At 48.7% G+C, this 13594-nt stretch overlaps 1 protein-coding gene across 1 annotated transcript in view; it reads left to right on the forward strand.

Annotated features, from left to right (window-relative positions):
- Window positions 1–13594, forward strand: part of TECTA (tectorin alpha) — an 82554-nt gene that overhangs the window by 47959 nt on the left and 21001 nt on the right. The window contains exons 12-14 of the mRNA XM_075546725.1: window positions 3234–3433; window positions 8501–8884; window positions 12051–12338. Coding sequence (XP_075402840.1) covers window positions 3234–3433; window positions 8501–8884; window positions 12051–12338 — 872 coding nt within the window. The remainder of the gene's footprint in view (window positions 1–3233; window positions 3434–8500; window positions 8885–12050; window positions 12339–13594) is intronic.

Genomic DNA, 13594 nt, shown 5'->3' on the forward strand with positions numbered 1-13594 from the left:
GTTCTGTCCAGATGTTGGTTGTATCCTCTCTCCATGACCTCCCACCTCTTCAGGTGGCTTTGGGCATTCGGGACAGGGCCAAAAATACAGAGAGCACCTGAAGAGGCTGTGGATATGATTGGGAAAAGTTAAAGGTAAAATCACTGAACAGCAGATCTTCTTTAAAGATGGCTCATGAGTGTGGATGGGGAACAGGGCACCGCTGGAAGTGGCTTAGTTCCCCCCCTGGGATTTTAGACATAGGAAAAAAGCCACGAGACACCAAATCCGAAGGCAACCAGCCAGTCACCTGAGAGACCGGAGAACACAGAAAGCCCGGCTTGAGTGTGGTTGCCTGTAATTGTGTCTGAGGTGACTTTAACCTCTGAGAATTGAGGGCAGGATGAACACCCTTCCCCCCGTTCTACAAAGAACTAATCCAATTCAAGGTCCACAGGCCCAGATATGAAAAATGGTCCTTTCGAGAGAAAAGGGCTCAACCGGAATTGCCCATTAAACTTGTGCTTTATTGGTTACAAAGTAGAATGTTGTTCTTTTTGAAGATATTGGCTGTTCCTATCAATGAGATAATGTATTACTCAGTTGCCTTATTTGTAAATGCATTGGAAAGCCTCTGCACCAAGTTGAGCAAATAGGCTGAGAGGGGAGAGAAAATGAGTTGTCTTAATTGCTGACTGCTCCTTAAGCTTTGTTCATCGAGTCCCTCAGCCTCCAGTCTCTTATTGGGGGCCGTCAGTGGGAGAAATAGATGTGGAGAATACAGTAAGAGGAAGAAACGATAAACAGCAGGTGCTTTGCTCCTAACTGATCCGCACATCGACCTGTAAAGCAGGTTTTGTTCACAGGTCCATTTTATGGATGAGGAAACTCAAGCTCACAGAACCTGAGCGGTTTTTCGACAGATACGGCCCCCGGCTCCAGAAACAGATGCTGTGCCTCGGGGCGATGCGGCCTCACTGCTCCTGCTCAGGCAGCGTGCCCAGGAAGTTGGGAAGTGCCCACCTCGTGCTGTGGGGGACACACAGTTCTATGAACCTTCTATCCTTGCCAGGCCCTGTGGGAAGTGAACTTTGACAATGTTTCATAAACCAGGCCACCCTGAACCTGGCGTGTGGGGACGAGGTAGTCAGAGTTGGTCATCGTGGACATCCTTGTCCCGTTTCTTTTGATCAGAGCTGGTTCTTGGCCGAGTCCTGGCTCTAAAGTCTGGGAATGCCTGCTTTTCTTACAGATGCTTCTGAAATGTCAACAGATACTGGTAACTAAATGTAGACTCCTCCATTCATCTTCCCGTTCACGTGGAGTACAGTGCTGTCGGTCCACAGGACACTCAGTCGTGACCACGGGAGAAATGAATCCCGGGGCAGCGCCCATGCCGCTCCCTAACTCTCAGCATTCCATCGGGGAGATGCGCATGTAAAAATATCTTTCTTTGGGATATAAAGTTTGTTTGCATAATTCGAATGTTTCATTACTGCCTGCCACATGCTCAGCGCTGGGCTGCATGACATGGACTTCCCACTGAAGTGGGAAATGAAGTTGTCCTCTAGTCCAGGAGAGGGCCCGCACACCTGAGACCACCGCACCACGCTAAACCAGAGCAAACCCACTGCCATGGAGGTGACGCCGCAGGTAGGACAGAGGAGAGCTGCTCCCTAGGGATTCCAAGGCTGCAAATCCTTGGTGTTAGGTGCCGATATGTCAGTGCCGGCTCATAGGAACGTCACACCAACTGTCCACGACGGAGCCATCCTCCCAATGCTTCTCTTTTAGCCCAGTGGTGCGGTCACTGTGGCAATCCATCCAAGCAGCATGTCCTCTTCCCCCGACGGGTCTCCCCTGATAACATGGCCAAAGTACATGAAATGAGTCTTGCCCCTTAAGGATCAGTGAACAAGGTGTTGCTACAAGATCGCAGGATCCTTTATGAAACAAAACTCTGAAGCTATTGTTCCTCATTACATCCTCCATCTAGGTCTCAACAAGTTTGAAGGCAACATTTCCATTTCTGACCCTTCCCAGAAGAATTCTTTGTTCTTCCCGTGATACCACATCTACATGGCAGTTGAATCCCCAAGGGGCCCCGATCATGATCCTGTGACTATTCTTTGAGTTTGGGGAACAAAAGGAAGTCTGAAGGGGTGAGATCGGGCTCGAGGGTGGATGGGCTCAGGCTGGACAGTGACATTCCTGTGGAACAGCCCTGTTGCCCTGGAAGGACGAGCAGGGACGTTGCCGCAGTGGGGACACATTCCGTAGCACAGTTCTCCCTAAGCTTTTCTCACCAAGGAAGTCTCACATCTCTTAAAGCTTCTTCCTGATAGGCCCACGTGGTCATCCTGGGTCCTGCAAGAAAATCTATCAAGATAACCCCTCTGGAATAATAATATTAATAGTACTTAAACAGTAGCTATAAACATTCTGAGCTGACGTCTCCGACTTGAATTTAGCTGGCTCAGGAGACCCCCTTGGAAGCCCCTGTGTTGATTGGACCTTGCTCGCTATATCATATTGGAAGGTACAAGACTTGTTCCTAATTAGGATTCCTTCCATAAAATCACTCTCATTACTTTTGCTCTTGCTTAAAAACCATGATTTTTTTCCCATAAACTTTTAATTTTTTATTATTTTAAAAAACATTTTATTAGGGGCTCATACAACTCTTATCACAATCCATACATACATAAGTTATGTAAAGCACATCTGTACATTCTTTGCCCTCATCATTTTCAAAGCATTTGTTCTCCACACTCAAGAGAAGTGTGGTACAAAGATCAGCGAACTCAAAGAGATGACATATTCATGGGAGACGTCGGACAGAGCAAGACATGACAAAATAATAATTTATAAATTATCAAGGGCTCGTGAGGGAGAGGGGAGTGGGGAGGGAGGGGGAAAATGAGGACCTGATGCCAGGGGTTTAAGTGGAGAGCAAATGTTTTGAGAATGATGAGGGCAATGAATGTACAGATGTGCTTTACACAAGTGATGTAAGTATGGATTGTGATAAGAGTTGTATGAGCCCCTAATAAAACAATTTTAAAAATTTTTATAAAGAGTTGTATGAGCCCCCAATAAAACGATTAAAAACAACAGCAACAAAAAATGAAAGAAAGATGGGTAGACTCTCTCCACACACATACACCCGCGGAGTAGGTGAGCAGAGGCTGGGAACAAAATCACTTGTGGTGACTTGTGATCGTTCAAGCCTCGATCTGTCCCTTCTGTTCCAGCTGTCACCTGCCCTCCCAACAGCCATTACGAGAGCTGCGTGAGTGTCTGTCAGCCGCGCTGTGCAGCCATCCGCCTGAAGAGTGACTGCAACCACTACTGCGTGGAGGGCTGTCAGTGCGACGCGGGCTACGTCCTGAACGGCAAGAGCTGCATCCTGCCCCACAGCTGCGGCTGCTATGCAGATGGCAAGTACTACGAGGTATGCCAGGCAAGCCTCGCCTGTCCTCCGGGCTAGAGAGGCAGGCCAGAGTCACTTAATCTCTCCACCTCATCACGAAGGTCGTGGTGCTCGTTCACTGGGAGCAAGGAAGATGCGTCGGGACCAGATGAGGCTCTTACTCAGGGCACATCAGATTTAGGGCAGTCTGGAGTCTAGCCTTTGTCCCTCCCTGGTGTCTGCACGGTCTCAGGATGTCACGCCTCTCCTCCTCATTCCTATTGTGTTTGTCTCTCTGCCGTGCTTGTCCCAAGAGCCTTCATGGTCAGTTACTGTGGTGTTGGCACCCAACTCATGGCACACCCATGCACTTCAGAACGAAACCCTGCCCACGTCCTGTGCCAGCCAATGCCCAGTTGAGGATCACGTTGTTGTGATTCATAGAATTCTCATTTCTTCCTATCCTTCTTAGTATAGAAATTCCACTGAAACCTGTTTAGCACCTTAGCAACCAACGTGTAAGCCTGCATTGACAGACAGGTGATGGCTGTACACAAGGAGCACTGGGCGGGAATCGAACTGAGCCTCCTTGACTAAAGGTGAGAATTTGACCGCTGACTCACCATTTCCCACCACTAGAGGCTCGGCCCCTCCTACTTCTCCTGTGGTAAATCCTAACTTGGGAGGCATCCGGTGTGGTTAGTTTGGAAGTGGGGTGGCTGTGAATCTGGCATTTTTGGCTGCCTTTAGCTCAGGTCATTCTTAACCAGGAAATATGAGGCCGAGAGGGGTGGCCTTTCCTCTCCTGGCTACTGAAGCTCTGTGAGATTGAGCTAAAGCTGCCATCTCTCTCCACATCTGCCCTTTGTCACTCCAGCATTGTCCCCAGAGAGTTCTGTCTGGACAGCTTACTGCAGTGCCCTTGTCCTGTGCGGTGCTTCCTTCTCACTCTGGAGGGGCTTAGCATAGAGCTAGCGAAAGTGCCTTTCTAGACGTCCTTGCCAGTAGAGCAAAAGGCTCACAGGTCACTTTACTGTCGGAGGTTGTGATTTTTCTCTATGTACCATACTACCAAACTAGAAAAACATCTTGCCTGAAGAAGGCATTGAATCCATGGCGCTGACTCATTGTCTGCCCAAGCCACATCAAAGCCCCTTGTTGTTAACAACTACAGATACCAAGCATCTGATAGTGGCACATCACGGCTCTGGCAGGCTTGTGGGGAGATGAAAAAGAAGTCTCCCTGCCCTAAGGAACTTTAGAAATCTATGGGAAAGCAAAACCCAACCCCGTGCATTTTAAAGAACAAGGGTGCATCTACAAAGTAACATCAACAACTGAAAAAATCATACCCTAGAGAACTAATCAATCTTAAATGGGAGCAGCACAGCAGTATTTGGCGACGGGTGGGGGGAGTCTAATTGAAATATCTGACTTGGAAGTGAATGAGGCAAAAATAAATAACGCCTTTCTTTGCAAAGAACCATTGACTTATTCAAGAACGATGACGTCACCCTTACTTGGAAGGTTATATGAGAGAAAGTGAACGTGGAAGTTAACTTCAATTTAATTTCCCGTGGCGAGTGTAATTCAATTTTATAAGAAAGCCAGGGAAGAAGTTGAGTAAAATAGTGGAGCTAATCAAAGGAGACTTCTTGGAAGAGGTGGGTTTGGGAGGCAGCTCCTAAACTTCATGAGTTGAAAGGGAAAGCGGAGCATGTGGGGGGGGGGGGAGCACCGAGCCAATTGTCTCATGTGCTCGTGTGCAAGTTTCAGCGTCACTCTCTTTATAATATAGATAGTAACACTACCTGGGAGGGTTGTTACGTAAGTAATCGATGCCCAGCCTGGCACCTAGCCTGGGGCAATTGCTCCATAGCTGGTAGCCACTATTAGCTTATACTGGTAACATACTGGGCTGCTAACTGCAAAGTCAGTGGTTCTAAAGCACCAGCCAGTCCTTGGAAGAAAGATGAGGCTTTCTGTTCCCACCAAGAGTTACAGTTGTGAGTCACTCTTGGCTTGATGGAAGTGAGGTTTGGGGGGGGGGGGGTTTGGCTACTAGTTTGCTCACCAGAAGATTGGTGGTTTGACTCCACCAGCTACTCTGAGGGAGAGAGCCAGGGCAGTCTGCTTCTATAAAGAGTACAGCTTTGGAAACCCTCAAAACAAAATAAAACAACAAAACCCAACTCACTACCATGGAGTCAGTTCTGATTCCTAGCAAGCCTGTGGGAGTGAGTAGAATGTCCCTGTGGGTTTCTGAAACGGTACCTCTTTATGGGAAAAGAGAGCCACCCCCCCCCTAGAAACCCCAGAGAACAGTTGTATGTTCTCCTACAGGGGTGTGGTGATTCAGAATCAACTTGCTGGCAATGGGTTGTTGTTATTGTTTGGTTTATTGTTCTGAAAATGGCTTGTGCCAGACCACTAACCTAAAGGCTGGCAATCGACACTCACCCTGCAGTACTGTGGAAGAAAGATCTGGAGCTCTGCTTCTAAAAATAGTTCAACCAAGAAAACCCTAAGGAGCAGTTCTACTCTGTAAGACGTGAGGGCGCCATCCGTCGGAATCGACTCGCTGGCTATGCTGCTGTTGCTTTTCATTATTGCTGTTCTGTTCTCTTGAGAAACATTTGGCTGAAAAACAACAACAACAAAACACACAACCAAACCCAGGCGTGTTAATGGAACGATGCGTATAAAAGCCCTTGGAGCCCTCAGAGAAAGCACGCAACTGCTCTCTGTAGCCATCAGTACCACAGACATGATCATCCCGTGTTCATCAGAAAGTCAGTGGGTTTTAACAACAGCTTATGGCTGGGAAATAGCACACTCACAGAACAAATAATCCACATCCACTTGCCGCCGTTCCAACTGGCTTGGGGGCTTGCTTGCACAACACATTTCTTTGAATCAAGAGAGAGAACCTCTCTATCCATTAGCACGCAGGGTAATCACCCAGCTGTCGCTGTCATAGCTAATGAAGGCAGAGACAGGGGTATCGGGCAAGGCACTTTCCTGTGATCAAGTTCTCCTATGAGATGAGTTATTTATCCTTGATCGTTGTACATCAGGTTATTTTTCTGATTCCACCAATGTAATGTCTGACTTCTTATCAGAGAGAGGCCAGACCATCCACTCAATTATTCTGTAAATCTGATAAGGGGAATGAAGTCAATTTGTGAGTCTGCTGGCACCAAGAATATTTTATAGGCTGGAAAGAAAGAAGACTTCGTTCCAAAGAGTACTTCACTTGGGCATGAAGAGTCAGCAGTGGGTTGAGAAAGCATTTCCTGGAAGATCCCCCTTTTATCTCTTTATCCTTGTGTCTGAGTCATGGCTGTACTTGATATCCAGGCGTTCCAAAGGCTATAGTTATAAGTGCAAACAGTGACCAGATGGAAGGGGGAGGCTAACTCTTAGTGTCAGGAAAATGCTTTTTCCAGAAAGCTTGGGCTGGCACGGTGAATGAATGCAGTGGGCGTGCACATCCTAAAAATGTAGTCTGCTTCTTAGGGTCATGACCCAACTGGATCATCATGACCGATTTCCCAGAGTCCCCCAGGATTCTTGGCCAAGAGCCAGTCAGCAAAAGGCAGCGAGTGGTGTTGTGTCTGCAGAGAGAGTAGAGAACAAATAGGTGCTGCCAGTCGAGGGTAGGAGTCCTGGGGGCTGCAAAGGCTGAAGATGCTTGACTATTAACTGATCAGTCGTCAGTGCCAATTTACCCAGTACACTTCAGAAGATAGTTCTAGCAGTTCACTTTTTAAAAATCAGCCATTGATAACCCTGTGGTGGCGTACAGCGGTACTCTAATATCCATTAAGTCACCATGAGTTAGAATTGGCTTGATAGAAGCTGAAATTTTTTATTATTACTTTACTATCCGAAAGACCACAAGTGGTTGTTCTGAAATAATAGCAGCAACTAGGGACGAATTCTCACCTTCCACACTGGAGACCGTGGTTCAGTTCCTGGCCAATGTTCCGCAAGCCCAGTCACCACCCATCTGCCGCTGCATGTGGCAATGGTGTTCAACAGGTCCCAGCCGAGCTTCCAGACTGAGACAGACTAAGAAGAAAGGCTTAGTGATCTCCTTGGAAAACCGACCAATGAAAACTCTATGGCTTCACAAAGAGCCAGTCCTGCCATGCATGGGGTTGCCAGGGGCTGGGAGCCAATCTGATGGTGGCTGACACCACCACCACCACCTGTCTCTTGAGAACCTACTCTGTGCCATAATATAGACTTTATGCACTTTATTTAGTATTTGCAACTGCCTTGAACTCCATTATTATTATTATTGATTTATTGATGAACACACTGAGACTGGGAGGTTAGGCAAAGCTCCTCAAGATCACACAGTTAAGGTTGGGATTAGAGCCCCAGCTTCCTTTGAGCATAACCTCACTGTCCCCTGGATCCTTCGTGTTCAAGACCTATAGGAATGGACGGACCTGCCATACAGTGTCCTGGTAAGGAAGCTGCCCGGTCTTCATTGGTACAAACCCACCAGCTCTCAGCGGGAGAGAGCTGGGCTAGCTACTCCCATACAGTCAGAGCCTGGGAGGCCCTGGGTAGGGTGCTGTGAGTCGGAATGGACTTGGTGGCTGTGGTCTAATCTTTGTGGTTTGGCACACCAGGGGGAGAACATGGAACGGTGAGTTTGTGATGCGTCACAATGGTTCATCTTAAGACTTGATGATGCTTTCAGGCTTCACAGACCCCATTGGTCATGCAGAAATGAATCTAAATGTAGTCTTTGAAGTGGAAGTGGTCCCTATAGCAGAGTGAGTCCTCTGGAAAAACCACACATCGACCAAACGGTTCTCTCCTTGTCACCTAGTTCCCCCAACAGCTGCCTGTGCAGGCTGTCTGTGACTAGCTCTACAGACCACTGGACCCCAATTGCATATTGTCGGGCCATATCAGTTGCATGGAACTGTGCCCTTCTGCCCGGGTGCAGCCTTCCTACCACTCCCTGTTACAGATTCCAGCCCCATAAAACCAGCTAGCCTAGCCTGGCAGAAGAGGCCATATGGGCTGGGCTTTGGGTCCCCCATCCCTCTCCCCAGCCCGAGTTTAATGTAACCCGGTCTCTTCCAGCCCAAGCAGCTGTTCTGGAACAGCGACTGCACCCGGCGCTGTCGCTGTTTCCGCCGCAACCTGATCCAGTGCGACCCGCGCCAATGCAAGTCAGACGAGGAGTGCGCCCTGCGCAACGGCGTGCGCGGCTGCTTCAGCACCAAGACTTCCTACTGCCTGGCGGCTGGCGGCGGCGTCTTCCGCACCTTCGACGGCGCCTTCCTCCGCTTCCCCGCCAACTGCGCCTTCGTGCTCTCCACCATCTGCCAGAAACTGCCCGACGTCTCCTTCCAGCTCATCATCAACTTCGACAAGTGGTCGTCCCCCAACCTCACCGTCATCTCGCCCGTCTATTTCTACATCAACGAAGAGCAGATCCTCATCAACGACCGGAACACGGTCAAGGTAAGGACCCTGCCCTTGACTCTGCGCCCCACCAGGCCCCATCTTAAGACAGGTGCCTGGACCGAGGGCTGGCTACTAGACTGTGCCCTGTGGCGTTTCCCTGGTCACGTCACACACACACACACACACACACACACACACACACACACACACACACACACACACAATCTTGAAAGGATGTCCACATGCCCGTGCCCCTGCCTGCAGGAAATTTACTAAGGGCCAGGCCAGCAGATAAAAGTAGTTCTTCTTAGATTCATTTCCAGAATGCATTTCCTCGTCCATATTGTTCAGAATCTTTGAAGTTGTGCTTAGTTCTGCCCATTTGTACCCCTTCATCCTCTGCCATCTTTTCTGGTTGCATTAACCTTTCAGCTCAGAAGATGCCTGGATTTGCCAGTAAAAGGAGTGCCCGCCACCGTCAGCGGCCCGAGCCCCAGGGTGACATGTCAGGGGAAAGAAAAGGAGAGGCCACACGTGGCAAAGTCCTCGTAGGTCTGACCTTCCCTATGCTGTTGCCTGGTTTCTGTGAGTCTGGTTAGCTGCCGGGAGTCACACTGGCTCCGACTCACGGGGACACAGGGTAGCAGAGGCAGGCATGAGCGTGGGTCTGCTCGGTCCTTTGTTCCGCTCACTGTAGTTTGAGCGCCTGACAACCTACGGCCTCATCCTACAACATTGTCTTGGGTGATGGTCTGTTCCGATCCATGATGTGTTCATTGGCTAATGATTTGGAAATAGATCACCAGGCATCTTTCTTCCTAGTCTTTAGTCCACTGCAACCTGTCTTTTATGGGTGACTCTGCTGGTATTTAAAATAGTCCAAAAAACCAAAATCACTCCCATTGAGTCAATGCTGACTCATAGTGACCCCCTGCGAGTTTTCGAGACGCGAACCAATTACAAGAGTGGAAAGCCCAGACCTTCTCCCAAGGAGCTACGGGTGGTTTTGAACTGCCAACCATTCAGATTGCAGCCCAACGTGTAACCACTCTACCATCAGAAATACTTTTGGAGCCAATAAAAGTGCCCGATAGATAGAGAGATAAAATAAAATATTCGTGGCCTAGCTTCTAGCATCTTAGCAACACACAAGTGACCACAGACAACAAACTGACGGGTGCGTGATAGTTGAGGCTCTTACACGTGTACATCAAAAATGTATGCATGTCAGGTTCAGCCCTCGTGGCCACTGTGGTTTGTGGACTTGGATTTCTATTGTCCTCTCCATTTAAAATTATCTGTGCGGGGGTGGGGGGGGGTCAAACTGGGCTGCGATGCTCCGAAATAAAATGAAAACAGAAAAAATTGTTATCAAGAAAATGGCACCTAGAGGAGATCGAGGCAATGCCGTGCACAAAATTCCCTCGTCAACCCTTTAACCACTGAAGACGAGTCTACACGTGGCCCAGTGCCTTTCCTGGGGGCCTGTGGACGTGTATAAACGCGCTGACTCAGTTCCAGCGACGTTTGGAAGTGATATGTCTGCCACTCTCAGTGTCATGTAATATAAGCAGATCTCCATAGAAAAAAGGTTAAAAAGAGCACTCTGGGTTGTGCTGTTATGAATCATACCTGGCGGCAGCGCTAGCTAACAGTTTTAGAGGGAAGCCATTATTATTGTGCATCACGTTTGTCAGCTGTCCAACATTTTGTGCTTTTTATGAATTACTTTGTTATAATTTCCGGTCACAACATAAGAGGTAAGTGAAAACTCGTAGGGGAAAGGCACTGGCAAGTTTCGGATAAAAGAGAATAATTTTAGTTTAATAAATACATTAAATAAAATAAATGTTCACTTAAAGGCAATTATATAGTATTTTAATTATCCATATTCCTGAATCCTCACTTCAAAATATAAATTTAAGAAAATCTGTAAGTATGATGTGGCCCGCGTGCATCTTGCCTGTTGCACCAAATGGCCCGCGTTGTAATTGAGTTCGACCCCACCCCCGGTCTACACTGATATCCTGAGCTCTGTAGCTAAAGCAGACATCTCAGAGCCAGTAGGATGGAGCTGGCCCTCCGTGCTGGGAGCCCAGGGAGGAAAGGACAGAGCACAAGGACGTGCCGTGAGCATTGTTTGGAATTGAGTGTCATTGTGAATGTCTGCTTTCCACCATGAGCTGAGATCACCAGTGACTGAAGGCCTATGTGCAGAATCAGCAAACAGCTCAGTAATATGGGTCAGGCAAAAAAGTGGCAGCATTTTGCAAACTTAAAAAGAGGAATCTGGATTTTAATACTAATTTTAAATGTTGATGAAAGCTTCTGTGGTTCTTGATGGTCCCCTTCCTTTTGCACATTGGTCCACAAAGACAACCACATGGGTCCAGGGTCCAGGCACTTGAGAAAAAATGCCTACCTGAGAGAGGAAAACCGAGAAATGGATGAAATGGATGTTGCAGCTGAATCGCAAACACACACACACACACTCCTTCCCGAATAGTCAATAAAATGTTTCCTCCTTATTTCCCCCTCCTCTTCTTAAGAAACAAAAGTTTCTAATAACCTGGGAGGCAAAAATGAAATCTGTTTTTTAAATACAGGAAAAGCATGTTATATTCTTTCCCAAGAGCTAAGAAAAGAAAATGTCAAACAGGAAAATGACAAATGCAGAAAATACGGAGCCTATAGGCCCTCTGGGGGAGGGAACTCGGGCTGAACATCCTAAGAAAAACGGTAAACATGACAGTGATCCCTTGATTTGCTTTACATCGCGTTCGATTCCTTAGCCCAGCATGGGGATTTCATTTTTGGCAATTGGCTTATACTGTCATTTGTTGTGGGTTATGTTTTCTGAATTCCCCACCACGCTCGCCCCCATTCTGCTTCCATCTTGTGCCTCCTTTGGGGAACGATGGACAGCAAGACAAGGGGGTGCCCTTACACTCTAGGGCGGGGGCGGACACGCTGTGGCCTGCTGCCAGATTCACTGACTGCCGGTTTTTTTGTATCTAAAGCTTTGTTGGAAGATAACCACACTTGTTGGTTTCTGTCTTGTCTCCGGCGGCCTTCTTGCTTCAAGGGCAGAGTGGAGTGGTGGCAACACTTGGCCCACAAAGCCTAAAATATGTACTTGGGACCCTTTCAGGAAACGTGTGCTGACCCCCTGGCTCTAATGGTGATTTCTTCCCTCCCCACTGCCCCTCCCGGCCCCCACCAGGTGAACGGCACACAAGTCAGTGTTCCGTTTATAACTGGCTTAGCCACCAAAATCTACAGCAGTGAAGGGTTCCTGGTGATTGACACGAGCCCCGACATCCAGATCTACTACAACGGCCTCAACGTCATTAAGATCAGCATCGGCGAGAGGCTGCAGAACAAAGTGTGTGGGATCTGCGGCAACTTCAACGGGGACCTGACCGATGACTACGTGACCTTGCGGGGCAAGCCGGTGGTGAGCAGCGTGGTGCTGGCCCAAAGCTGGAAAACGAACGGCATGCAGAAGAGGTGAGGGTGTCCACGTGGCTCAGGCCACTGGGCTCGGGGGGCCCAGCCCTCCCAAGTGCCCAGGAGGCGCAAATGAGGAAGGTGCCTTCCACAGTACAGCCCCCGCTTTCCTACAAAGAGTTCAACGGCAGGGCTTTGGAGTTTGGATGCTACAAATGGGGACACCAGAGGCCCCCGGAATTTGCAAAGGGAGGAACTGGGCTTGGTTGATATGGTCCTAAACATTCGGGCTCCCCCGCCCTTAGAGAATCTGAAGCGTAAGACTGGGGTTAGAACTCGGAAACCTGGGCCAGCTGCCCGCCTGGGACACAGGCATCCCTGCTGGTAGTGGGAGGAAGAATGGATCCGGAGAAGAAGGGCAGTCCTGGGTCTCACTGGGGGTCCTCGGCTCTTACTGAAGGCCTGACTGTGGAGGTACAGGTGGAGGGAATTAGAGGGGCCTCCACAGATGTTATGGAGCCTATTATCAGCCCCATGGCAGCCAGAGGAGAGAGTGAACTAGTTACTCCAAAGGGTTTCAGTTCAGTGTAGCACCCTCTAACCCAAATCCGAAACCCACTGCCACAGCGTGGATCTGACTCATAGTGACCCTCTCGAGGGTGTCGCAGACTGTGAATCTTTACAGGAGCAGGTCTTCTCTTCCCCCCGAGGGTAGTTGGTGGGTTTGAACCAGTGAACTTGGAGTTAGCAGCCCAATGCCTAACCCATAGTGCGGTCAAGACCCCTCTATGCTAATGTTTTTCTGGATCTGCGGCCTGGTTTTCCTTTGTTAATCTCGAGTAAGTCTGCTGTCCTCTAATGTGCCAAGCATCAGCTAAATACCCCGACTTGGGAATGATGCCCTGAATGCCCTTCCACCCTTCTGCAGATGGCACCGGAAGAGACACGGGGGGTTACGGGAGCCAGAGCTAGAAAGAGCCTCGGGGAATACTTAGTGCAGTCTCTGAGCGCTGAGACCGGAGCAGTAAATTATCCGCTTGAGGCCCAGTGAGTGGCAAAGCCAAGGCTGAATTCCAGGACTCCGAATTTCATATGATCAAGTGTCATAATTTGTAAAAGGACAACTTTGGTCACATAAAACTTTCAAGGGTTTCCAAAGATAAGGAACGGTGCCGTTTCCGCTGACAAATTGTCTTTCACCTAAACTGACTTCCTCTGCCTCTTTCTTCTGTCCTCCCTCTTTTCTCCTCTCCCTCTCTCCTTCCTTCTCAAATTAGCAACGGCATGCCCACGAACTTTTTAATTTGGTTTCTGGAA

Source organism: Tenrec ecaudatus, chromosome 4 (genome assembly GCF_050624435.1).
Source record: "Tenrec ecaudatus isolate mTenEca1 chromosome 4, mTenEca1.hap1, whole genome shotgun sequence".
Taxonomy (NCBI): Eukaryota; Metazoa; Chordata; class Mammalia; order Afrosoricida; family Tenrecidae; genus Tenrec; species Tenrec ecaudatus.